Source organism: Mastigoproctus giganteus, chromosome 1 (assembly GCF_048544385.1).
Source record: "Mastigoproctus giganteus isolate SK-2022 chromosome 1, ASM4854438v1, whole genome shotgun sequence".
Classification (NCBI taxonomy): Eukaryota; Metazoa; Arthropoda; class Arachnida; order Uropygi; family Thelyphonidae; genus Mastigoproctus; species Mastigoproctus giganteus.
Window position 1 is genome coordinate 174,377,117 of NC_143575.1, and position 26,525 is coordinate 174,403,641.

At 37.0% G+C, this 26,525-nt stretch overlaps 1 protein-coding gene across 1 annotated transcript in view; it reads right to left on the minus strand.

The window, feature by feature from the left end:
- The window catches only part of cnk (connector enhancer of ksr), a 327,711-nt gene that overhangs the window by 27,580 nt on the left and 273,606 nt on the right, over window positions 1-26,525 (minus strand). The window contains exons 17-20 of the mRNA XM_090389913.1: window positions 26,148-26,216; window positions 25,937-26,043; window positions 22,829-25,345; window positions 3,317-3,486 (exon numbers count right to left, since the gene is read on the minus strand). Coding sequence (XP_090246039.1) covers window positions 3,317-3,486; window positions 22,829-25,345; window positions 25,937-26,043; window positions 26,148-26,216 — 2,863 coding nt within the window. The remainder of the gene's footprint in view (window positions 1-3,316; window positions 3,487-22,828; window positions 25,346-25,936; window positions 26,044-26,147; window positions 26,217-26,525) is intronic.

Consider the following 26,525-nt stretch of genomic DNA (forward strand, 5'->3'; position numbering starts at 1 on the left):
AATATTAACTAGCAGGTTCTTAAACAGGGGTTATCCCCTTGCCACAATAAACCAAATTAGGGTACAGGCTAAGGATAGGATACAAAATACTACACCAATCAACAATAGTAATATCAAAAAATACTTTATTTCTGTTCCATATGTTGAACAGTGGCACAAACAGCTTAATAGATTCTTTAAAGATACTGAATTTAAAATTGTGGGCAGGCCAATATGGAAATTACACACTATACTGAACAATCACTCGGTTCTTTCCGCGTTCGCAACACAAATTAATGATCTGGTATACAACATTTCTTGGGGTGATTGCGACTCGTCTTACCAAGACTCGACGCGATTTTCTCTGAATATTCTTGTAAATCAACATGAAGCCTCAGTTCGTGCTTCTCGTTCAGCAGCGTCAGAATTAGCCTTTCATGCCATTAATGAAAAACACTTTTTTTATTTAACGAGGCCAAAATACTTAACGTTCAACGTAATTATACGCGACTATTAATTGCAGAAACCGTTGAAATTAAATTACACGAGAATTCTGTTAATGTTCGGCGGCCATATTTGATCTGCAATGCGTGGACCTTTATGTGCATGCACGAAGACAAGTAATCATTATTTAAGTTTCAGGTTCAACCCTATTCGGTAATTTTCATTCCTGTGATCACGACATACGGTTGAAAAGCATTGTCAGCTTCAGGAAGGAAAATAGTTTTGAATATTTTCGTTAATTCTTTTTAATTGCATTAAATTGATTTTTAATTATGTTAAATTGATTTGAATTGTGTTAAATTGGTTTTTAATTATTTTTAATTATTTATTTTTTACTCTAATATAAGTTTTTGATTTTTTCGTTTTAATTTCTGGAGAGTTTCATATGGAAGTGTTCTGCATACTATATTGAGGTAAACTCCTCTTTTTATTTTACAAATATTAATATCAACGTAGAATGTATTGAGTATTACAGCTCTGATTCATACTATCTAATATGGAAAGTATGAATCAGTTTTTACAATCAGTGGATGTAACAAGGTCAACTTACTTAATAACAGCCATAAATATGAAATATTTACAAATTTCAGTAGCCGATTTAACACTAAACAACTTTAGGTACAGCTTTTTCAGTGGGAGTAGATGTCATAGCTCCATCCAAGTGAAAGTTCCCTGTATTTTCTCTGATATGTATCCTTTTGAGTCACAGAACTTGTCTAGATCAATTGCTAGTCTGTTGATAAGCTGGTTAGTGTTTCCGGGGGAATATCGTACTTATGCGACCTAGACTGTCTAACCATGTTTGAAGAGGAAGCCAAGGATCCGCCTGGCAGCGTCCTGCTGTCCTGGGAGTCCTAATGCTATCATCCATTCTGGGGTTGTCTCTGCATCCAGTTATGAGTGTTAGAATACTTTGGGCAGTAATCTGCTGTTTCCAAGGCATCATACTTCTAAATTGGAGTAGAGCACTGATCTAGAGATGGCATACTATCTCCCTGTTATTTTATTAAGGATCCAGTACTCTAACCCGAGAAATTTGATGAAGTAAGTTTTGGGCACTGAGGACCAGATGATGGAGGAATATAATGGAATGGGATAAAGGCAGTGTGTTGGACATATCGGATGATAGGTTGAGGATCATGTATTTCTGTGAGCTCTTAGCATAGCAGCCACATTGCTACATAAGTCTTCATTTTGGTGACACATAGATGCTGCTGAGATGTGAGGCCCTCGTCCCACGTTAAGCTTAAGTCCTTATGTGGAGATCACTTTTGCTACAGGTTCCCCTGTGATACAGATTTGTATGTTGTTCCTTAACCTTTTGTTTGTAAAGGTCATTTGAGCTGATTTAGCATGATTAAGTTCTAGACTGATTGAATCAAGATACATTTCTAGTTGTATTTTTTGATTGGGCCAGCTGCTTGATTAGGATTAAATGATGTTATGTAGAATTTAATGTAATCCACATAAGACAAAGTCCTGTTGTGATGCAAAGAGGGGGTTGGCCACAGTGTCTAGGTTTTATAATTGCTTGTAAAATTCTTAGAGCATTACCAGTCACATTGAAATAGTTCTCCAAGATAAGTATTAATGCATCTATACTGACACAGTCATATGCTGCTTTTACATCAAAGAAGATGACATCAAGTTGCACTCAGCTGCTGAGCGTTCTTTGTATTCTTATGTGTCAAGTAGGTTGGTACTAGTAAACCTGCCTTTGATTACTGTGTGGAGGTAGGGAGGCTTGTGGTTGAAGCAATGTTCTGTAACAGCTGATGGCGATCAGCCTGTAGTCCTTCGGATTTTTGGAGGCAACCCCCACCCCTCGGGCAATGGGGAATCTTTCAAGGTTTTTTCAGAGCTCCCATGGCTAAGAGGCCAGATGAACACCACATTGGCACAACCTGGCACAGACTACACACTATTTGACATTTACAGAGTGTGTATTGCATCACAAAAAGTACACAATACAGAGTTGGAGGAGATCCTTGGTGCCACTTGACCTGTAACACTAAACACTAAGTCCATGTGGATATTGGCCTTGCTATTCGTATGTAATAATGAGTGGGTAGCTGAGCCATTGTACTATGTTATGAGATGAGACATGTGATGCTGATCATGGGTGTCAACCACATGTTGACACCTACACGTGACCTTAGGCTGGTTGCTTGAGTGCTGTTAAGCCAGTCACAGAAGATTTGTGACACTGCAGAATTGGAGCACTTTGTTGTTGAGATACTGTCACCTGCACATCTTGCCACCACAATCATTCCACATTTGAATTCAGAAAGATTGTGATGCTCACACCCAATCTTCCTAGCAGGCACTCAAAAATTGATTGCCACTATAATCTTACATCAGCCATTCCTGATTTTGAGACCTCAGAGCCAGAGATCAGTCCCTTCCTATACAAGGGAGTATTGCTAATGCAAAACCAATTCTGTATGTATACATACACACTGAGTTGGCTTTATACATTTATATCCACATGTGTAAGTTTACAGTGGAGACAAATGGCATCATCATGGAATGTACATATCACTGGATGTATGCTAATAGAGTACTGGGTGCATGGTAAATAAGAAACTGCTAACTTAATTCATCATGCACCTCATGAATAACTGATCAATATATTTTTTTTCTAGATTTGTGGATTATGAAAAAACAGTATCATGACACTGCTCACATTAATAAGCAAGGCAGAATGTTAAAATTCTTAATAATTCCTATGTGTAAAAACAATTTAAAATCATTTCACTGATATAAAGATTTCTGAACTAATACTTTGACTATACCAATATTAATTTATTAGCCTGAGGAAAACAGAACTTACTTTTAATGTTCTCTGAAGAGCACGGAGGGACAGGGCAAGCTGACTGACACGCTTATTATCAAAATGCAAAAGCATTGTTCTGTGTCGCCTATTCCTTAGATCTACTCCATCTAATGATAAATCGGCTTGCTTTATTACTCTCAGGAATTTGGATAACTCATCTTCATTCCCTAAATTGGATCAACAAAATAAAATATAATGGGAGGAAAGAAAATAAGGTAAATTTTTAGGCACACTTCACAAATTAAAATAAATTTAAAATCCTTACTTAAAAAAATAAAATTAAAAAAATAACTTTTTTTTGACTGGTGCTGCTGTCATATGCAGACTGGTGCTGCATATGACAGCAGCACCAGTCTGCTTTCATATGCAGATATCATTAATTGTCACCAATAAACCCTGAAAACCTCCAAATCTGATGGAACAAGACAGGAGAGCCTTGCTAAGGTTCATCTGTTTGTAACTCAGGTAGATGTCAAAACACACACACACACACACCCCTCAGTGAGATGACTACGATACATGTCAACACAGTGTGAAGGATAATGGATGATAAGATATGGGTTACCATGGTCATGCAGATGATAAGATATGGGTTACCATGGTCATGCAGATGATAAGATATGGGTTACCACAGGTCACTAATCACCTCAAATAATATCAGATGCAATTCAACTTGGTGTAAGGCCTGCTGTTCTTGGATCATAGAACAATTAAAAGCTATGTTTTGAAGTGGCAAGTCATGGTATGTTCTGACAGATGCCTGGAGAAGCCACCTGCTGGACTGTATTGTCTCAACATTTAAGTTTGGCAGAGGTAGAATGATGGTCTGGGCCTGTGTTTCATAGTTTGGCCTGGGACCTTGCTTGTTCTGGACAAAACCATGTGCCAAGGTCTATCTGGCCATCCTGGACAATTATATGTTACTATGTTGTGGCAGCTTGTCAGGGAAGGCCCATACCTGTATAAGTAGACTGTCATACTGCTTGCATTGTAATGGACTGGCCAGTTCAGTTCCCTGACTTCAATCCTATAGAGAACCTCTGAGATTAATCAGATCACGGAGTGCATCAGAGGAGGCCTGCCCCAAAAATGAGCGGAACTAGTTACTGCTTTAGAGGCCAAATGGAAAAAAAATATCACAGGGCATTTACAAAAACCTGGTGGAGAATACTTAGTGAAGACTAGAGGCTGTCATAAAGGCTCAAGGTTTCAGCTAATGTTATTAGTTTTCCTATAAATAAAAGTTATTTGGAGATATGCCAAATATTAATGGTGGGGCAGTCTGGATATTAATGGTGGAGCAGTGTATATGAGATGTGATCAAAAAGTTTAAGCACTGGCTTCATATCTTCAAATTATGGTGTCATAGCAACTTATGACTTGTTGCAACATGTTCACTGACTAATCCAAATATAGTAATGCATGAATGACTCACTTATTTGCTGTCAGTGTGGATTAGCATGTTCCCAAATATGTGTTTTATTACATTTTAAAATGAGTGATTTTTTCAAAAAGTGAAAGTCTACCAAATTTTGGTTTCAAATTAGGAAAACATGTTACAGAAACCTACAAAATGTATATAAACAGCTTTCAGAGAGGATGTAAGGTGCCATTTAAAAGTTTAAAGAGAACCACTTGCCCATTACAGGCAATCCTCACTCTGGATGCTCAACTTCAAAAACCAATGATTCGATCACTGATATTCATGATTTGGTCAGGAATGATTGTTTAGCTATCTGCAAAGTTACTAGGAAATTGATCACATCTTAAATGTTTTCTTATTTTTCTTCTGAATTTAATCTCATCTATCTGAGGTCAACTATTTGAGATCATACTTTGAGTCAGTTCTACTATAATGCAGTACACGTGTTCCTAAAAATCTATGCGTTATGGTATTTTGTGCATTAAAAACAATGGGGATTATGGAAAAAATAGGGATAGGGGCAGAGCACTAAAAAAAAAAAAAAAAAAAAGAAAAAAAAAAGGTAAGTAAACACTAAAAAAAGTTAGAAACACCCCAATAAAATTGCTAACACAGGTTTAAGCATCTTAAATTTCTAATAAATAAATATTACAGTAAATATAGCACTGTAATATATACATATAAATATTTAGTAAAAAGGATAAGCAATCAATAATGATGAACATGGCACACAAATTGCACAAGTGAGATACGCAGTAACAATTTCGCACATTAAAAATAGGAATGAACAGAAGATTCTGAAAATTTATTTACGTTTTTATATGATAGAAGATTTCATGGAAGGGGAAACACATTTCACCATAATAAAGTAAAAACCGACAGCTATCAGTATTATCGCAAATGCAATAAGATTGAGTTTACTATAATTAGATTGCACTAACAGAAAAGCCCAATAAACTGGGAACTGCAATTTAGTTTTTATTGTTTTATTTTATTTTACGGCAGTGACCTCCAGAAATGTACTCCTCTGCTCACGCTATCATGCCTCACGAAATTTCTGTTTGAAATGAAAAATAATAGTGACAGAAACTTAAAATGGTGTTCCTGAAAAGAAAAACATTGCTGAAAAATTTGGTTTTGGCCAACAGACTGTGTCAGATATTAAATATAAGGTGATATCATTGTACAAGTTGGCACTAATGGCATAAGTGTAGGAGAGATCTGTGGATTTACTTAATAAGTACAGGTCAATGTTGAATGCTATCAAGGCAATGCAAGGTGGGTCAGAAAACTGCTAACTTGGGGGGAGATTCACAGACTAATAAAATTAACAGTAGCTGCAAGCAGAGGCAGAAATGATTCATGCACTGCTTCTACTGGAATGAGCAGCAGCCCAAAAAGAAAGTTGCTGGAGATTTCAGGAACTGCTGGGGGTCATGAAACAAGTAAATGCACAGGCTATGTTAAAGTAACTAAGAGTAAGAACAGGTGCATGTATACTTGCATGTACACCAATGGTAGGTGTACAGTAAATAAATTTGACGAATTTGAAGTGCTGGTCAAGACATCAAAGGCAGATATTGTTAGGATATCAGAGACACGGTTTCACACATATATAAGGAATGCAGAATTGGAATTGGGGGAGTACAATGTGAACAGAAAGGATAGACATGATAGGAAGGGAGGAAGGGTTATCCTGTTAGTTAAGAAATGCAAAATTCTAAGAAAGTGGATCCAGTTGACATAGATGGACACTGCAATGTTGAGTCAGTATGGTGTGACATAAGCAAAAACGAGGGTACACAAAATGTGGAAAGCAAAAATTGAGGGTAGGAGTTTGTTATAGGCTTAATGATTCTAATGAGTGCAATTAACAATTCTACAGAGAAATAGAGTGGGCCAGTAAATCAGTGTCTTATAATAGGGGATTTTAACTTTCCAGATATTGACTGGAACTTTTGGGATTGTCACTTGCAAAGTAGCAAGGCTTTTGTGGATTTACTGGATGATTGTTTTCTTACAGCAGCATGTTAGAGAGGCAACCAGAGGGAGTAACACTCTTGATCTAATTATCAGCAGTGATTATTCATGAATTAAGAATTTACAGATAAAGGAACCACTAGGTGGCAGCAATCACATTGTACTGATATGGGATTTACTTAAAGATGTAACTAACTACCATCCAGGGTAAAGGGAAGGGTTTTTGCATTTGTAAAGGTGACTACAGTGGTCTCGGAGATTTTTTAAATTCTATACAGTGAGAGGACCAACTGATGATGTTACCAACAGCAAATTCTAAATGGGAAGCATTCAAAAAAGCAATCTTGGAAGCTACTAGGCTTTTTGTTCCAACTAAGAAATACTGTTCTTGGTTTAGGCCCAAATGGATGTCAGATGAACTAATGAAACTCATGGCAGAGAAGAAAAATGCATGGGATGCATATAAATTATCAGACACAGAAGCCTATGGTATATAGAGCTAGTCTGTAATCAAATCACAAAGTAGTTTAGGCAAGCAAAGGCAGATTATGAGAAATCTTTGGCAAAGGATGCAAAGAAACTCAGCAAAGACTGCATGTACACCAATGCTAGAAGTATAGTAAATAAATTTGATGAATTTGAAGTTCTGATCAAGGCAACAAAGGCAGATAATGCTGGGATATCAGAGACATGGTGTCACACAGATATAAGCAGTGCAGAATTGGAATTTGGGGAGTACAATGTGTGCAGAAATGATAGACAGTGTAGGAAGGGAGGTGGAGTTATGCTGTTAGTTAAGAAACACACAAAATGCAAGGAAGTTCATCCAGTTAACATAGGCGGACAGTGCAATATTCAGTCTGTTTGGTGTGACATAACACTGGGAAATGGAAAATCAGAGTGTGAGTGTGTTATAGGCCTAAGCACTCTGATGAGTACAACGAACAGTTGGGCAGAGAAATAGAGTGGGCCAGTAAATCAGAATGTCTTGTAATGGGGGATTTTAACTTTCCAGATATTGACTGGAACTTGGGGGGGGGTTGGTCATTCGCACGGTAGCAAGAGTTTTGTGGATTTATTCGATGACTGTTTTTGAGGGGCAACCAGAGGGAGTAATACTCTTGATCTGATTATCAGCAGTGATTATTCATGCATTAAGAATTTGCAGATAAAGAACCATTAGGTGACAGTGATCAACAGTGTATTGTTGTGGGATTTCCTTAAAGATGTAACTACCGTCCAGGGTAAAGAGAAGAGTTTTTGCTTTTGTAAAGGTGACTACAGTGATCTCGGAGATTTTTTTAAATTCTATACAGTGGGAGGACCAACTGATGATGTTACCAACAGCAAATTCTAAATGGGAAGCATTCAATGAAGTAATCTTGGAAGCTACTAGGCTTTTTGTTCCAACTAAGAAATACTGTTCTTGGTTTAGACCCAAATGGATGTCAGATGAACTAATGAGACTCATGGCAGAGAAGAAAAATGCATGGGATGCATATAAATTATCAGGTGACACAGAAGCCTATGGTATATAGAGCTAGTCTGTAATCAAGTCACAAATGAGGTTAGGCTGGAAAATGTAGATTACAAGAAATCTTTGGCAAAGGATGCAAAGAAAAACAGCAAACAGTTCTTTATGCGTGTAAACTCTAGAAGGAAGGGGATGAATCAGATTGGTCCACTTAACGTAGATGGTTCGACTATTGATGATCCTGCTCAAGTAGCTGATAAACTGAATAAGTTTTTTGTATCTACATTCACCAATGAGGAGTTATTCAAGGAGGGGAATGCCAGATTTTTATCAGACTCTAATAGAGAGCTAAGCAATTTTGTAATAACTGAGAGCAAAGTGGAAGACAAATTTGTTGAAGTTAAACATAAAAAAAAAGGCACCTGGAGTAGATGGAATCTATCCATTTATATTGACAGGGGCAGCAAGGGAAGTAATCAAACCCTTAGCCATAATTATGGGAGCATCCTTAGAGTCAGAAGTAGGGCTTACAATACTGGTCAAAATCTTAATACTGGTATTTCGGTATTTTTAATTTATGAAACCGGGATACCACTATTCCAAAAACAAACATTTTTCTCAATAAATTTTGATCACAGTTAGGTGCAATAAAATAAGGAAAAAACAAGTACTGTAATTACTTGAATTCAAGTTTTAAATAAACATTTATTGCAATAATAAAATATTCTGAAAAAAAAATCATTAAAATACAGTTATTCTAAAAACAAAAAAATACTTATTTTTACTGCAAAGTTTAGTTATGTTTAAGCATCCACACTACATGTCCGAATAAAGTGAGCTCTTAAGAAACATAAGCAATCGATAGTATAATCGTTTAAAATGGATCTAATTTTGATACATACAGTATTTGATTAGCGGCAGAAAACGCCCTTTCGGATTCTATTCTAATACTATTGTACTGAGATAACTGTAGACGATCTCAGTCCATATTTTCTAGGCTTTGAACTTTTTCAGCAAAAATAGTTAAAAGTATTTCATTAATTTCCGATTCAAGTTCATCTTTTAAAATCTCATTGGAGTTGGGCAATTTCTTATTTTGGAAAGAATTTGCAGAACACTGATGTTCTGTTCCATGTTTGTCTTCCCATGGTTGAATTCTGTTCATCATTTTCTGAAGGAGAAAGATGTTTTATTCAGCAAAGTATAATTTTCACTATAGTACCTTTACTGAGTCTGGGAGAGAGCAAAGAGTGGGGATAAGGAATAAAGAGAGCAAAGAGTGCAGTTAAGGAATTCTTCACATATATAAATGCAAAGAAGAGAAGACAAATCAGATCGGAGACATATGTAATTGCGTGAGATAGTATTAGATACTCCAACTGATGTTGCAGATGAACCCGACAGTTACTTTGCATCGATATTTACAGAAGAAAAACCCTTCACGTCAATGCGAAATTATGGGAGTGAAGTTTAAAAAAATGTAATTAATGATGTTGAAATTTCACGTGTTGATTTATGAGAAAACTTTTGTGCCCACAGGCAAGTAAGGCTCCTGTGGTTGATAGCATATACCCTATAAGGAGGTGGCAAGTGAGTGCCTTGAACCATTAAGGTTAGTTGTGAGAGCATCACTGGACTCAGGAGAGTTTCCGTTGGATTGGTGTAAATTGGAACATAAAGGCAGTTCTAGGAGTGTAACGGGAAATTACCGACCGGCCAGTCTAACTTCAGTAGTAGGGAAAATCATGGATGCAATGATCAAGGGTGGAATTCAGGATCATTTAGATAGAAATGGAATTCTGTAGGAGACACAGCATGGTTTTGTAAAGGGAAAATAATGTTTAACAAACCTGGTTAGTCATTTTGACAGGTCACTCGTGAGCTGGATTTAGAGAATAATTTCGACATTGTTTATTTAGATATCGGCAAAGCATTTGACTCAGTCCCACATGAGCGGTTACTTTATAAGTTGGGAGCAGGCTGGAATCATAGGGAAAATCCTTAGATGGACAGCAACGATGGCTTGCGGGCACCAGGCAGGGGGTTGTGATAAATGGTTATTCTTCAGATTGGGTTAATGTAAATGTAAGAAGTGGGGTTCCCCAAGGATCAGTATTGGGCCCACTGTTGTTTTTGATTATCTTAAATGACATCTATGAAGGGATATAGGGTGTGATGCAAGTTTTTTCTAAACTTGCAGATGATGTAAAGATCAGTAGAGTAGTTAATGATCGCCACCAAGCAGAGCTTCTTCAGAGTGACCTAGATAGACTTCCAGGATGGTCAGAAAAGTGGCAGCTATATGCTTTAATTCAGCAAAATGCAAGGTCTTACACCTGGAGAACAGTGACCCCAAAATAACTTATACACCTGATGGGGTTGAACTAAAGTCAGTAGTGGAGAAATGGAACTTGGGAGTTATGATACGGTCATACATGAAGTTGTCTGAGAATTGTGGAGAGGTTGCAAGGAAGGCCCATGGTGTCCTATCGATGATTTATCGAACAATTGCTAGTAGAGATAAGGACGCATAATCACATAAAGGTGATTTTATAAACTTCATGTGATTAAATTATAAACTTTTTTTTTTTTTTAAATTAGTACCGAAAAACTGCTATTTTTGTATCAATACCGGCATTTGAATAACTGGAAAAAAATGACCGGAATCCTGGTATTGTAAGCCCTAGTCAGAAGAGGTTCTCATGGACTGGAGATGTGCAAATTTATCCCAATTCACAACAGGGATGCAAAGGGTGGGTATCACAAATAATTATAGGCCTGTTAGTTTAACTTCTGCAAAAAATAATTTTGATATCATATATTTGGATTTCAGGAAAGTTTTTGATACAATTGCACATGGAAGACTGCTTTACAAATTGGAATGGTATGGCATTAAGGGCAAGTTGCTACAATAGATAAAGGGATGGTTGAGTGGAAGATGGCAGAGTGGTAATAAATGGACACTGCTCTACGTGGACTAATGTTATTAATGGAGTCCCCGAGGGTTAGGTGGGTCCACTGTTGTTTTGTGTATTTATCAATGATATTGATGAAGGCTTAATGTCCAAGTTTGAAGATGATACAAAGGTTGACAGGGTTGTTCATGACACTAAAGACAGTATGCTACTGCAACTGGATCTAGAAAAATTAGGCAGATGGGCTGAGAAGTGGCAACTGAAGTTTAACATTGACTGATGCAAAGTACTGCATATGGGTAGCAGTAATCCACGAGAAACGTAACAAATGGGTGGTACTACACTCAGGGAGGTGGAGAATGAAAAAGACCTGGGGTAATTGTGCAGTCAGATATGAAGTTCTATGAGCTGTCAGAGCAGATCATGAAGTTTTGTCACTGATATATAGGAATTTTTTAGCAGAGACAAGCAGGTGATTATCCCTTTGTATAAGGCAATGGTCAGACCACACCTTGAGTACTGTGTACAGGTCTGGAGGCCTCATTTTAGGAAGGATGTAGAGTTGCTAGAACGAGTACAGAGAAGGGCAACAAGATTGGTGACAGGAACAACAGGGTGCACTTACGAAGAAAGGCTTATGTTTTGCAAGTTGCAGCATCTGGAGACTAGGCACCTGCGAGGTGATCTGGTTGAGGTGTAGAAGGCCTTGAATGGTTTGAGCAGGCTCAATGCTGATGGGATACTTCTGCTTGCTCAGGTTAAGAACCTGAGGGGGCATAGATTCAAATCGAGGAAAGACAGTTTTAGAAAAGATGTGCAGAAATTTGCCTTTAGCCAGTGGGTAGTTGATTACAGGAACAGACTTCCATCTGTTGTTGTGGAAGTTGATAGCTTAAATAAATTTAAGGCTGAACTAGACAAACATTTGAGTAACCAGATCGGCGAAATGGAAAGGGTGTTTTTTTTTTTTTTTTTTTGGCTAATGATGTATAAGCTTGCTTTCTTGCATCATATGCCTCAACTAATGCTAAAGACTTCTTTATTTATATGAACTCTAAAAGTAAAGCGATGCATCAGATTTGTCCACTTGATATCAAAGGTTTGAATGTAGATGATCATTCTCAGATAACTGCCAACTAAGTGAGTATTTTGCATATACATTTACACATGAGGAGTTATTCAAGGAGGAGAGGGCCAGATGTTTATCACACACTGACAGGGGAATTAAATGATTTTGATTAAATAATTTAAATAACTGAGAGCAAAGTGGAGGAGGATTTGTTGAAATTAAACATAAGAAAGGCACCTAGGGTGGATGGGATCTATCCAGTTATATTAAAGGAGGTAGCAAAGGAACTAAGCAAACCCTTAGCCATAATTATAAGAGCACTCAGGGGAGGTTTTAATGGACTGGAGATGTGCAAATATATCTCTAATTCACAAAGGGGGATCAAAGGGTGACAAGTAATTAACTAACAGACCTGTTCCAAGGAAAATAATGGAGTCACTGGTTAAAGAAGCATTGCAGGATCATCTAGACAAGACTGCAGTAATAATTAAGACAGCATGGGTTTGTAAAGGGGAAGTCTTGTCTGACCAATCTGATTGGATACTATGATGTGGTCACAAAGGAGCTGGATGCAAAAAATAATTTTGATATCACATACTTGGATTTCAGGAAAGCTTTTGATACTGTTGCACATAAGACTACTATACAAATTGGAGCAGTATGGCATTAAGGGCAAGTTGCTACAATGGATAAAAGGATGGTTGAGTGGGAGAAGACAAGAGTGGTAATGAATGGACACAGCTCTTCGTGGATTAATGTTATTAATAGTGTCCCCAGGATTCAGTGTTGGGCCCACTGTTGTTTTGTACAGCTTATATGCTTGCAGTCATAATATTAATACCACCCCCAATGCAGACATCTCACACGAATCATACAGTGCACGTGTCAAGTTCACGCACTGCAAGCATATAAGGCTTGATGTTTGGCATCTGTGAACACAGTAATAGCCTCTGTCACGGGCAAAGCACGTGACCTATCACACCTGGAAAAAGGCATGATAATCGGCTATCGGGATGGGGTGCCAGAATTTCTGAAATTCTCACGTGCTGCAGTGGTGAAAGTGAATCAAGACTGGACGAATGGGACAGCTTTGATACCCGATGTGCCAATTGTGGAGCTCCATGCGCCACTGATCACAGAGGTGAACATCTGCTGAAACGGTTGGTCAGGACCGATCATCACGCTATTGTTGCTCAACTGGCTGTCCAAATGAACCGCAAGCCACCAGAAAGGTCTCCAACACGACAGTGCAGCAAACCCTGTTGTGCATTGGGCTCCAGAGCTGATGCTTGGTGACAGCACAAATGCTGACGGCCATTCATCGCAAACAATGCCGTCAGTTTGTATAGCAATACCGACACTGAACCCCAGCTGAGTGGCAACGGATGGCGTTCTTCGATGAGTCACGGTTTCTGCTCCACCAAGTGGATGGACGGTGGCGTATTAGGCGTGAAACCTCCGAGAACAGACACCCAGAGACGATTGTTGGCAGAAGTCAGGCTGGTGGGGGCAGCATTATGGTCTGGGGAATGTTTTCACAGAATGGCTTGGGTCCACTGATACCTCTGGAGGGCACCCCGAATGCAAATGGTTACCTATCGATAGTCACCAATTAGGTACACCCGTCCACGTTGACTGTGTTCCCCAGGGGTAATGCACCATTCCATAGCACCAGAATTGTCAGCGATTGGTTTGAGGAGTACGACAAAGATTTCAAGCTATTCCCTGAATCTTAACCCAATTGAAAATCTATGGGACCACCTCAATCGACACATCAGATGGATGAATCCTCCACCAAGGAACCTACAGGAACTCCGGATTGCACTGCAGTCTGCATGGTCACAGATACCCGTAGCAACCTTCCGCAGACTTATTGAGTCCCTACCACGGCAGCTGGCTGTGGTGCATGCTGTGAAAGGCGCATATTCCTGATACTAGGTAGGTAGTCATAATAATGTGACTGGACCCTGTATATTTATCATTGATATTGATGAAGGTATATCAAGCTTAATGTCAAAGTTTGCAGATGATACAAAGGTTGGCAGGGTTGTTAATAACAGTAATGACAGTATGCTGCTGCAAAAGGATCTGGAAAAGGTGAGCAGATGGGCTGAGAAGTGGCAACTAAAGTTTAACATTGTCAAATGCAAAGTACTGCATATGGGTAGCAGTAACCCCAGAGTAACAACCAACTGTGTGGTGTTACGCTCAGGGTAGTTGAGAATGAGAGACCTAGTAGTGATTGTGCAGTCAGATATGAAGTTTTCTGAGCAGTGCAGACAGGCTGCCACAGTAGGTCATGAGGTTTTGTCAATGATATACAGGAATTTTGGAAGCAGGGATAAGGAGGTGATTATTTCCTTGTATAAGGCAATAGTCGGGCCTCAACTTCAGTACTGCATACAGGTCTGGAAGTCTCATTTTAGGAAGGATGTATAGTTGCTAGAGTACAGAGAAAGGCAACAAGACTGGTGAGGGAAATAAAGGGATGCTCTTACGAAGAAAGGCTTAAGTTCTGCAAACTGTAGCATCTGGAGACTAGGCACCTGCGAAGCGATCTGATTGAGGTGTATAAGGCCTTGAATGGATTGAGCAGACTCAATGCTGATAGGATTCTTCTTCTTGCTCAGATTACAAACCTGAGAGGGCATAAACTAAAATAGAGAACAGTTGTCGAATTGATGTGTGGAAATTTGCCTTTAGCCAGTGGGTAGTTGATTGCCGGAACAAACTTCCATCTGTCGTGGAAGTTGATAGCTTAAATAAATTCAAGGCAGAACTAGATGTGAAATTTGAAGGTTTTTTTTTTTTTTTTTTTTTGGCTGATGCGTATAAGCTTGCTTTCTTGCATCGTATGTCTCTATTAATGTGCTAATTAAGTGGTATTCACAGCAACGATCAAGTGGAGCTGGCATGCGTGGTGTTGAGCTAAAGGCGGCAGCAGCAGTAGCAGAAAAGTTTGCAAAGCATTTGAAGTTATACAATTTTATTTGCAGTTCAAAATGGCTGTGGCAATTTAGACAAAGGCACAATATCACTAATAGAAAAATTTGTGGTGGAACCCTAAGTGGCGATGTTGAAGGAGCTGAGCCATTTATGAAAAAATTAAATGAAATAATAATACAATCAGGTCGTTGTTATTCTCAAATATATGATGCTGATAAAACAGGACTGTTTGGGCATGGTCTACCAGAAAATACACAAGCCTCTCATATAGAGCAATAAACCAGGGCGAAAAAAAGAGAAAGTTTTCAGCACTTCTTTGTGTCAATGCAGATGGAATTCATCAGCTAAAGTCTGTTGTGGTCAGCAAGGATAAGAATCCAAGGGCATTAAAAAACTGTATGCATAAATTGCCCATTGTCTACTACAACTCATAAAATGCTTGTTTCACATAAGCTGTCCTGGTAACCTGCCTGAACTTCACACAGAATATCATACCTGGCTGCAATATTACCTGCAGATCCTTTCCATTTTCCACTACCATAACCAGTTTTACCTGAAGTAGAGAGAGTTACCAGAAAGAAGTGTTGAAATTTTCAGATTACAGCACTTCTAATTCTTGACAATATTGAAAATATGCTCAGTAAGGATGGTAAAATAGAGTGCTTGGCTTTGGTGCCAAACACAACTATCTTAATGCAGTCCAATGGTCCTTGAGTATCACTATGGCCTGCAAGAGGCTCTACAAGCACAAGTTCCTTGATGAGGTGAGGTGATGGTAGTTTTGGAAGACAGAATGGAAGAAGATGACACAAGAGGAAGAATGCTGGAAAATATCAAATCATACAATATCAAGTCTGCTATCTTCAACTGGGCCAATGCATGGAGGAACACTAAAAGGAAACTTTAATGAATGGCTTTAAAACACTCTTGCAAAATACAAATGGTGATATTGACTTTAAGGAAGTAGAGCAAGAGGACTTTCAGACTGTGTTGAGGGCAGCTGGAGAAGGATATCCTGGATTTCAGCTTCTGACAACAGTAAGATATTGCTGCAGATGTTATTAAGGATTCTGCAATGGAAGAAGAATCAGATAATGAACTAGAACTACAAGAATCTACAATTAAGAAGAAACTTCTTAGCTCTGCAAGAGATGACATTGATGCAGTAATTAATATGTGGACTCTTCAAAAAATCAAAAATTGCAGGGGGTATTATGAAAACCTAAGAACTGTGAGGGAGATCCTAATTAAAGAACAAACAGAGGTCTGTTCAGACTTCTATCGATGGATAAATGTAGTCTTTTTATAATTTTTAATTATATAACGCCTCTACAGTGATATATTTTTTTATTTAATTTCATCAGCATCACCTATATCATTAAATTTTCGATTTATTTATGTTCTAAGTTTTTTTTATTTTAGAGCTATCTTTTTGCTTCACTAATCCAGATTATTGTTTAATCTGACTGATCTCTCTTCCCAATTAATCCAGATTAACTGTATTACTATTAGGATTGTCAACTGATGTAGAAAAGCAAACTTACACATCATCAGCAAAAAAAAAAAAAAAAACCTCTTTTCACCTCTCTATCCCCTCCAGCAGTTTGTCTAGCTCTTCCCTGAGTTTATTAAAACTATCCTTCCACAACAGATGGAAGCATGTTCCAGCAATCAATCACCCATTGGCTAAGGATAAACTTCCACACATCTAATCAGCACCATCCTTCCTCAATTTGAATTTATGGCCTCAATGTGGGCATAGTCTGAGCAAGAGGAAGAATCCCATCTGCACTGAGTCTGCTCAAGCCATTGAAAGTCTTAAACACCTCAATCACATCACCTCACAGGTGCATAGTCTCCAGACTGCAACTGGCAGAACTGAAGCCTTTCCTAGTAAGAGCACTCCTTTGTTCCCCTCACTAATCTTATTGCCCTTCTCTGTACCCGCTCCAGCAGCTCAGTGAAGAGGCCCAGTCGACGTCCTTCCTAAAATGAGGTCTCCAGACCTGTATGGTCATTGTGTCCCATTGTGTAAGTCAATGGTCAGGTCATATCAAGATATGACCTGACCATTGACTTACACAATGGGATAATCAACTCCTTATCCCTGCTAGCAAAATTCCTGTATATCATTGACAAAAACCCATGAGCTGTCCTGGTAGCCTGCCTGAACTTCACACAGAATATCATACCTGGCTGCACTATTACCCGCAGATCCTTTCCATTTTCCACTACCCTGAGTGTAGTACATTAATCTGGCACTGCTACCTATATGCAGCAACCTTGCATTTGTTAATGTTAAACTTCAATTGCCATTTCTCAGCCCATCTGCCTAATTTTTCTAGATCTTATTACAGCAGCACACCTTCATTACTGTCATTAACCACCCTGCCAACCTTTGTGTCATCTGGAAACTTACACATTACGCCTAACATATTTTCATCAATATCATTAATAAATGCAGAAAACAACAATGGAACTCCAGTAATCACAGTAGTCCATTGATAACTACTCTCTCTCTCTCTCTCTCTCTCTCTCTCTCTCTCTCTCTCTCTCCCCCCCTCCCACTAACCTCAACAATCCCTTTATCCATAGCTGTAACTTGCCCTTATTGCCACCCTGCTCCAATTTGTGTAGCAGTCTTTCATGTGCAACAGTAGCAAAAGCTTTCCTGAAATCTAAGTATATATTATCAAAATTATTTTTTGCATCCAGTTTCTTTGTCAATGCATCAGAGTATCCAATCAAATTGGTTGTACGAGATCTTCTCTTAATGAACCTATGTTATGACTGAAGTATAACTTCACTCCTGTTTAGATGGTCCTGCATCACTTCCTTAACCAGTGACTCCATTATTTTTCCTGGAATAGAAGTTAAGCTAATAATTCTGTAATTATTCATGTCACCCTTTGATCCCCATTGTGAACTGGGGATACATTCACACATCTCCAGTCCACAGATGCCTCTCTGAATCCAAAGATGCCCCCAGAATTATGGCTAAGTGTTTGCTCATTTCCTTTGCTGCCTCCCTTAATATAACTGGATAGATTTCATCCACCCCAGGCATCATAGGGGACCTTAATGCAATATTAATGCATATCCAACTGAAGAACCAAGGTATCTGTCAAAAAATATAAAAATGGATTTGATTGCATTATTCAATTACATCAACTTGATTCCATAAGTTAGGCAGAATATGTAACTACTTTATGCCTAGAAAAAGGGGCTACAGTTGTCCAGGTGCCAAAGGATGACTCGTTTAAGTAGCCTTTCTTGATTGCACTCATCTTGCAAGGAGACAAATGGTCCCAGGTTTGGAGAATCTTCTTCTCTAGAATTTATTCACAAAAATAGTTAGATTAATTTCACCATAAATGTTTTCATTAAGTTCCCCCATGTTTTATGGAAAACTTCATAGTCTCCAAGCCTATGGGCTTGGAGACTATGAAGTATAATGAAAAAAAGTATAATGAAAATAATGAACATACCAAAGTATAATGAAAAAAATTCGTATTATAGTCTCAAAAAAAAAAAAAAAAAAAAAACTACAATAAAAAAATTTTAGATCTTTTATCAGATACAGAGAAACACAGATTTGTATTAAGGACCACGCACCATGCTTAGAAAGAAAAATTCAGCATTTCTTAAAATACTCCCAACAAAAATCAACTAAAGCAGGCAAAATATTTTGAATACAATTTGTCCTCTGCCAATTTACGATCTCTCAGTCATTGGTGGAAAACTACCTATGGAATTCTAAAAATGTCTAATCAGAACTCTAATACAGAATATATGTTTGCAGGCAATTATCTCCACCCCCTGTCCATAGACATGCCAAGACATGCTTATCATGTAGACACTGTCTCACTAATGGACGAACCCACCGCTTGGCAGGTATGTAGGTACACTACATTCACATCTGCTTGTAAAGTAAACACTGTCACATGGTTGTCAAGTAGACATTGATGCCATTATTAGTTACAGATGTCTTCTAAACTTTTAGTTTCAAAAAATAAATACACTTCCAAAAAGGGGAGAATGAGCATGGGGAAACCATATGTCTTTTCCTATGGCAAGTTTCATGGCAAATATACTCTCAATTATGTTTGTTCCCCTTTACTTACACATTTGATCTGTGGGGCTAGTATTCTGATGAAATATGGATTGTCTGACATAGCAAAGGCAAAAGTTTCACAGATTTCTGAACACCGCTTGGCAGGTATGTAGGTACACTACATTCACGTTTGCTTGTAAAGTAGACACTGTCACATGGTTGTCAAGTAGACATTGATGCCATTATTAGTTACAGATGTCTTCTAAACTTTTAGTTTCAAAAAATAAATACACTTCCAAATAGGGGAGAATGAGCATGGGGAAACCATATGTCTTTTCCTGTGGCAGGTTTCATGGCAAATATACTCTCAATTATGTTTGTTCCCCTTTACTTACACATTTGATCTGTGGGGCTGGTATTCTGATGAAATATGGATTGTCTGACATAGCAAAGGCAAAAGTTTCACAGATTTCTGAACACCCAACTGGAATATCCTCTTTTTCACCATACAAATCAGGAATTTTTAACTAGGGAGGTGAGAAGGGCATCCCAAAATTTGACAATGTATCTCATTTACAAATTTTGAAACTACCATGGAAATATTTTAAAAGGAATGTGACTAGAGAAAGGTGAACAACCTCCACTTCAAACTGAAATCCATCATGCTCTCTCCCTTCCTTAAATATCCATCTAAAAATTTCACACAAATAAATATTTAATATTTCATAAAGAGTAAGTGAAAAGTGTCATCTGGAGCCTAGTCCTAAGGCTAGAAATTTTCAGGAACAATGATTATCAATCCATAGTTTTATAGGGATATAAGGGATAGTAACACTGTTTCTGTTAATACTTTGAAAAGTTTGGGACTTGTTGAAACTGTTAATGACATTGACATTGGTTGCATCTATAACAGTAGACAAAACCATAACAAACCTTCCAAATTATCAATAGAAGTAATATCACTGTTATATTTTTCCCTGCAATCATTGAAAAAATAGCTAGAGTAGCCAAAAGCTTCACCATAGCCTATCTTCTTTTCCAGGCATAGATCTCTAAAGCACATTTTCAAATAGCCACTAAAGGCCAAATATACTACATCCATGAGGGTGTAGTAGAACCTATTTACTTTCCCCATTTAAGTGAGCCATAGAGAAGATTCAAAGTAAGGCTAAAGCAGAACAACAAAAAGATACCACATATGGTAGATCTGATAAATCAAACCCAGCATGCCATGCTTTTGAATATGATAAAGTATGAAATTTCAATTTGCCTTCTATATTATCTGCTGATTTTTCATATTACAGAAGAGAATTTAAGAAAGCATTTCATAAAATGTCTCTTGTTTCTTTCATACATTAACAGAAAACAACAGGTGAAGTTTATCAAGTGATTTTCAAAATGTTTAAATAAAACAATAGCGAGACCAGAATAAACAATTTCTTACACACAAACAAGACAAAAGATTTCAAGAAACTATTTTAGACAAGCTGTAAGCTATTAATCAACAAGAACCAGCCACCCAACTCACACAAAGTAGAAGAAACAAGGACAAATGAAGTTTAACCATGTTTATGTCACATGAAATCATGTTCTTCACCATGTCTTTTGAGGAGAACCCTTGGAGAAACTTGTTCTTGTGTTGATCCCCTTCAGAAGACTGTAGGGGTAGGAACATGATGAAGCTGGAGAGCACAAGGGAATTTTCATCCATGTTTTCCAAATGTTGATCATGCTCACTATACAGAGAGAGAGTATGACCAACATTTGGGGGAAAAAAGCAAATACTATTGACAATGCACACATGATTTGCAGCTATAAGGAATTTGATAATTTAAAGTATAAAATCAAAGGGTGATTAACGAAAGGATTACACAAAGTTCTCACAACTTAGCTTTAGCTTTTAAAAACTTATAATACTTCTGCAAATAAATGTATATATATATATATATATATATATATATTTTTTTTTTTTTTTTGTATTGCATAAATAAAATATCCCAAGTTTCCCTTTTTACACAGTTTCATAATTTTTACCAATGAATAGTTACTTTTGCCTGCTGAAATACCATGTCACTATTGCCAATCAAGTGCAACTGAACAGGACAAAAAGCTGAAAAATAAAATTCTCATATCAAAAATTAAATATGAATCAAACACAATTTTCCTAAATATTGATAAAAGTAGAACTTTGTCCACTGGAACCGCATCTCGGCAGGAACCACAAGGCATTGGGGAACAAAGAAAAGGACATAGCATTTCAGTAACCATGATTCATCCACTGGGTTGGGAATTAGAAGCTGCGGTCCACCCTAAACTGCTAAGTATCTATGGGATGCAGAGCTGAAAGCCAAAAGGAGAGCCTTGAAACAAAGTACAATAATCAAAGATAGCACCCTCTTGATAGAAACTTGAATAAGAAATTTTAAAACAAAAATATCATGCCAGAATGTATTATTTGTGAAAAGTTATATTTAAATAAACCTGTAATCAAAGAAAACAATACTAAACTAGGATATGCATGGTCATTAGCTTGACCAGAAAACTTGAAACTGAAAGAATTCTTAAACCTGAGCAGGAATAATACACAATTTATGCTGGTGAGGCTAGAGATTGCAACTGAAACAAGAGAACAACATCACAGGCCTCAAAGGTAACCAGTACTATTCTGCTAAAAGCTGAATAAATCCGCAAAATGTATTCTTTAAAACATAATTAAGATACACGGCTTCTTCTCAAAGGAGGTGGTTTAGAAGTTTTATGGTGGAAGTGAAAATGGAGCCCCCACCAGTTATCTGTGATACCTGATGGGATGAAAGACAAAATTACTTTTATAAGCAATTTTAACATTGTGAGAATTTTTGGTTGGCTTGTATTTAGTGTTTCCACTGTTTGAATATGATGGCTATGATGGGAACAAAGAAGTCTCATGACAGAAATAAAAAGGGAGTTTAATGGTGTTTAAGATTAGATTACTTTTGAAATTGGGGATAAACAGTGTTGCTTTTATTCTTGCAATCATAATAAAAAAGTTACATCTATTTGCAGAAGCATTATAGGTTTCTAAAATGCTGGGGAGTGAAAACTGGCCAGCATAATTCATATTAAAAAACAAATAAAAAAACTTACTGCTGTTTGTGGTTATTATTTTTTGGTTTTTCAGTGCTTGCATTACAGTACTACTGATAAAAAAAAAAAAAAAAAAAATAAGGAGAAATATTCTAATATAAAATACTCTGTTTATACTCCAGCCCAACCACATAAGACAGAGGATTCTGACTAATCATTTTAACAAGAATATAATCACTAAAGGTATTTAACAGTCACATAGGCTTGCACCACAATCAATTCTAGTGAGTACTACTGCAATCCCACATTAACCACTTCACTACATCAGGCTTAACAGCTTTCATCAGTGATTTCTGATGAAAGCTGAAAATTTATTAATATTTTTCTATTTCATGGACTAATCTTAACAGATGCAAAGCGGAGAAAAGTATCAGGACATCATAATACATCATAAGTAGGTTGTGCACATTTCAGACTAACAATAAAAACAATAATATCACTCTTATTGGGTTCCATTATTCATCTGAAATGTTAATTTTTTCTTACTGTGCTATATGTAAAATAATTTGATATAAAACTTACCTTGTTCATATTCACTGACATTAAGTAAAACTTCACCCTGCTCTACTGCACTTTTTTGAACTTCTGTGGGGCTATTTCGATCACTCTTAGTTGAACTGAATGAAGTTGAAGGCTTTGGTAATGGCATTTCCCCAGATACTTTGTCGGTAACACTAGGCGTTCGTCTCTTACCGAGCATCGAAACGCCCATTGTTGGCTTCATTGGTGCACGGAGAGTTTCAGATGTATCTGATTTCTCATCTAAACTAATCTCTGTTACTAATGGAAGACTGATAGTAACTTGGGGCCTGATTCTGGTTTCTACATAATAATGGGAACCTCCAGTTGATGACACTGCACTTCCTGAAGCACTGCTGTTCAAACTGCTATTGCTGCTACTTTTTAAACCCTCTTCAAAAATCTCAGCGTGAAATCTATCAGTAGAATTTTCATTATCTGCACTTATTACACAAGAGTGCAAATCAATAATTCCAGATTTGTGGCCCATGACCATGTGTGATTTCTGATGTAAAGAATCATTAATTACATCTGTTTGTACAGCAGTGGATGCCGTACACACACTTTTATGTTCATTTTTATGTGGACCAAACAATGCCCTAGCAAGTCTAGGTGATCCAAGGAATTTTCTTTCTAACATATTTTCTTTTTCTTCCATTTTTTTTGCATCTTTTGCTTTTTTATTTTTTAAAAATTGCTTTTTTTCTGGCTTTGGTGAACTTAGCTTCTTCATAAACTTTGGCGAACCAAAGAACTTAAACCCTAAAGTGTGTTTTCCTATATGATGATCTGTAACCTCTTTCTGAGAAATTTCTGGATGCACATTTTTAAGATTACCAGTTTCATGATATATTTCAGGAATTGTGTCCATCTTCTTTTCATTTCCATTAGCATATTTGTTCAGATCACTTCTGGATGAAAACTCCACAAAGCCAGAAATTTGTTCTGAATTGTCAAATTCTTCTGATATATCATTAGAATTTGAATATGCTTCCCTGCAGTCAGATGCAGATATATTTACCTTCTGCACTGCATTCAAATTAGTGAAGTCTTCTAGTGCTGCAATATAACAAGGAGAACTAGCAAGACGTCGTCTTGGAAAGTCTCTAGAATTACTACCTTGAATTTGGGTTTCTTCTAAAGATTTCTGTGATAAGTTACAAGATTTGTGAAGATGATAAGGAAGCTTAAATGATTCAGGAAAGCTTTGATTTGTTCCTTTCCAAGGATTCTTATCAGGCCAACAAGAGTATACGAGATCTTGCCTATCCTTTGTATACTGTTCATCTGGATGTATCCCATGTCTTAAATTACATGCAGTCTGAGAATTTTCTACAGCTGTTTCTTTAGTAACTTCCTTTTGTGGTGGAAATACTGCTGAGGGTTTTTTTCTTCCATACAGTCTGTGATATTCTCGATCTAGCATACTGATATAGGGTTGCTGTAAGATTTCACTTTTTTGTGTCATAGAAGTTGAAACATCACCACCATGGTTTTCACTAGGTATCTGACTAGATTTTGTAACTGCATCCATCTTATTGCCATTACAATCATTAATATATTGAGAGGTGCACACAGAAGTAGTCTGATATAACTGATCAGAGGAACTTAGGCTTGAATTTTTTTCTATTCCCACATTTAATGCTGACAGTTTAGATGGACCTACTTCATATTTGGTTAAATGGTTTGCTCTTTCAAAAGAGCCAGAAATTTTTGCAACATAACCTGGAGAGGGTGACTCTTCTCGGTATCTCCGTCCATCAGGCATGGAGGATAAGTTAGGGATCTGTTTCTGACTAAGATTATTGTAAGATCCTGCCATCCTAGCTACAAGACCAGGAGTTATCTCTTTTACAACAGCACGCTGTCGACCCAATGAGCTAGTTGAATAGTTCTGAAATTCATTACTGTCCAATGAAGACCACACACCAGAATATCTATTTCCTTTAATGCATTTTCCATTACTTCCCCCCGATCTAAGTTCATTGTGGTAATTTTCTTCGTAACTCATTTTTCGAGGCATGCTTCTTGCTCCAAATTCTTCACATCCCTTAGTTGTCTCAGCACAACTTAAAGATCTAACATATGCTATTCGAAATATTCTAGAATCACTCGGTTTTTCCATATCATTACATGATGGCATATGGCAGAAAGGGACTGAGTTCTCACTGCCATTCACTCTAAGCAGCTTAGTCATACTGTTATTTATTAACATTTGAGTATTATCTTCTGATTTATTCCTGTCATTATGATCTTCTTGTAGTTTTTTTCTGTCTTTATCTGAATGTTTTCTTTTATATTCTGGGTAATGATTTTTATCAATCTGCTTAAAATATATACCAGATGATAGAGTTGTCTCTTTCAGAGGTTTGCTTTTGATAATGACTTTTGTTGCTGAATGACCAGAAGATAAAGATCCAGATCCAGGAGAACCTTCTCGACTGCTTATACTTTTACCACATCGTGTGCTTCTTGGACTTCCTTCTTCACTTTCTTCCTCAGTTTCACTGTAGAAAGCATCTGAAAAATCAGAAACAAGAATTATAGAAAATTTTCTTACACTTTTTTTTTTTTAAACTAATGCTTTTATTCTGAAAGTGGTTCTTAAAGTGTAAATCTTGTTGAGGATTTGGGGAGGAAGGATAGATGGCATTCATGATTTTCACAAAATAAAACACAGTGTGGTGTCAGTTGGTAAAATTTACTCAATATAACTGGCTAAAATTTACCTGGATCAGTGGTTATACCTTTTAAAAACAAAAACTTTCAGGATAAAAGTTTCCGATAGACAAGGACACTACATTACTGAGGAAAAGAATGCAATCAAAATTATTACAAACTAGGAATACTAAAACTTTTAACTTATTCCATATTAATTTAAATATTCCATATGCCAAATCATATCCATAAATTCTAACAAAAAAAAAATAAAAAATAAAATAAATAAAATACAAGGTCAGACAAAAAACAAATTCTGAATTTTTAGCAAGGCCTTCAGGTAGAAACATTTTCTATTTTAGCATTAGCATACCACTAGCACCAATGCTAAAGAGTTTGAAAATAATGACAATTGGTATAATGAAATAGAGAGAATTCACTAGATACACTTACTTTTCATACTTAAAGTAGCATCATCTTTTACAAATCCATTTCCAGATGGTACATCAGAAGAAGATGCATTATATGCTATTGATGCTAATCCCATTTTATTCATCCATCTGAGGAAGAAATAAAAATTATTTTGCTGCCTTTATGGGGCAACTTTATAAGAAAATTACTTTAAATCCATAAAAAAAAAAAAAAAAAAATCTGAATTCCTTACTTTGACATATCTTCTTGTGTATCAGTAGCAAAATAAAATGTTGTCCCGGAGTGATGCAATTTGAAGGCACTATGAAATGAGGGAGAGAGGAGGGGAGAAAGAAGAAGAAGAAAAAAAAAAAAAAAACTGTAAGCTTATGAGAAATCCAAGAAAATTAAAAGGCTTTAATTAACACATTTATTTAATGATTTTCTCTGACTACTTAACTTTCTACTCTGCAAAACATGAACAAACTTTCTGCACAAGCAAGGAATTATCAGCTTGCTTGGCTTGTAAGATATTTTGCCAGAGGTCTACAATTCATTTTTTTTCTGTCTATCTTTCTCTTAGGGAGTTCATTAATTTGTCTTCTTTCAAAACTTCTTTTGAATCATGAAA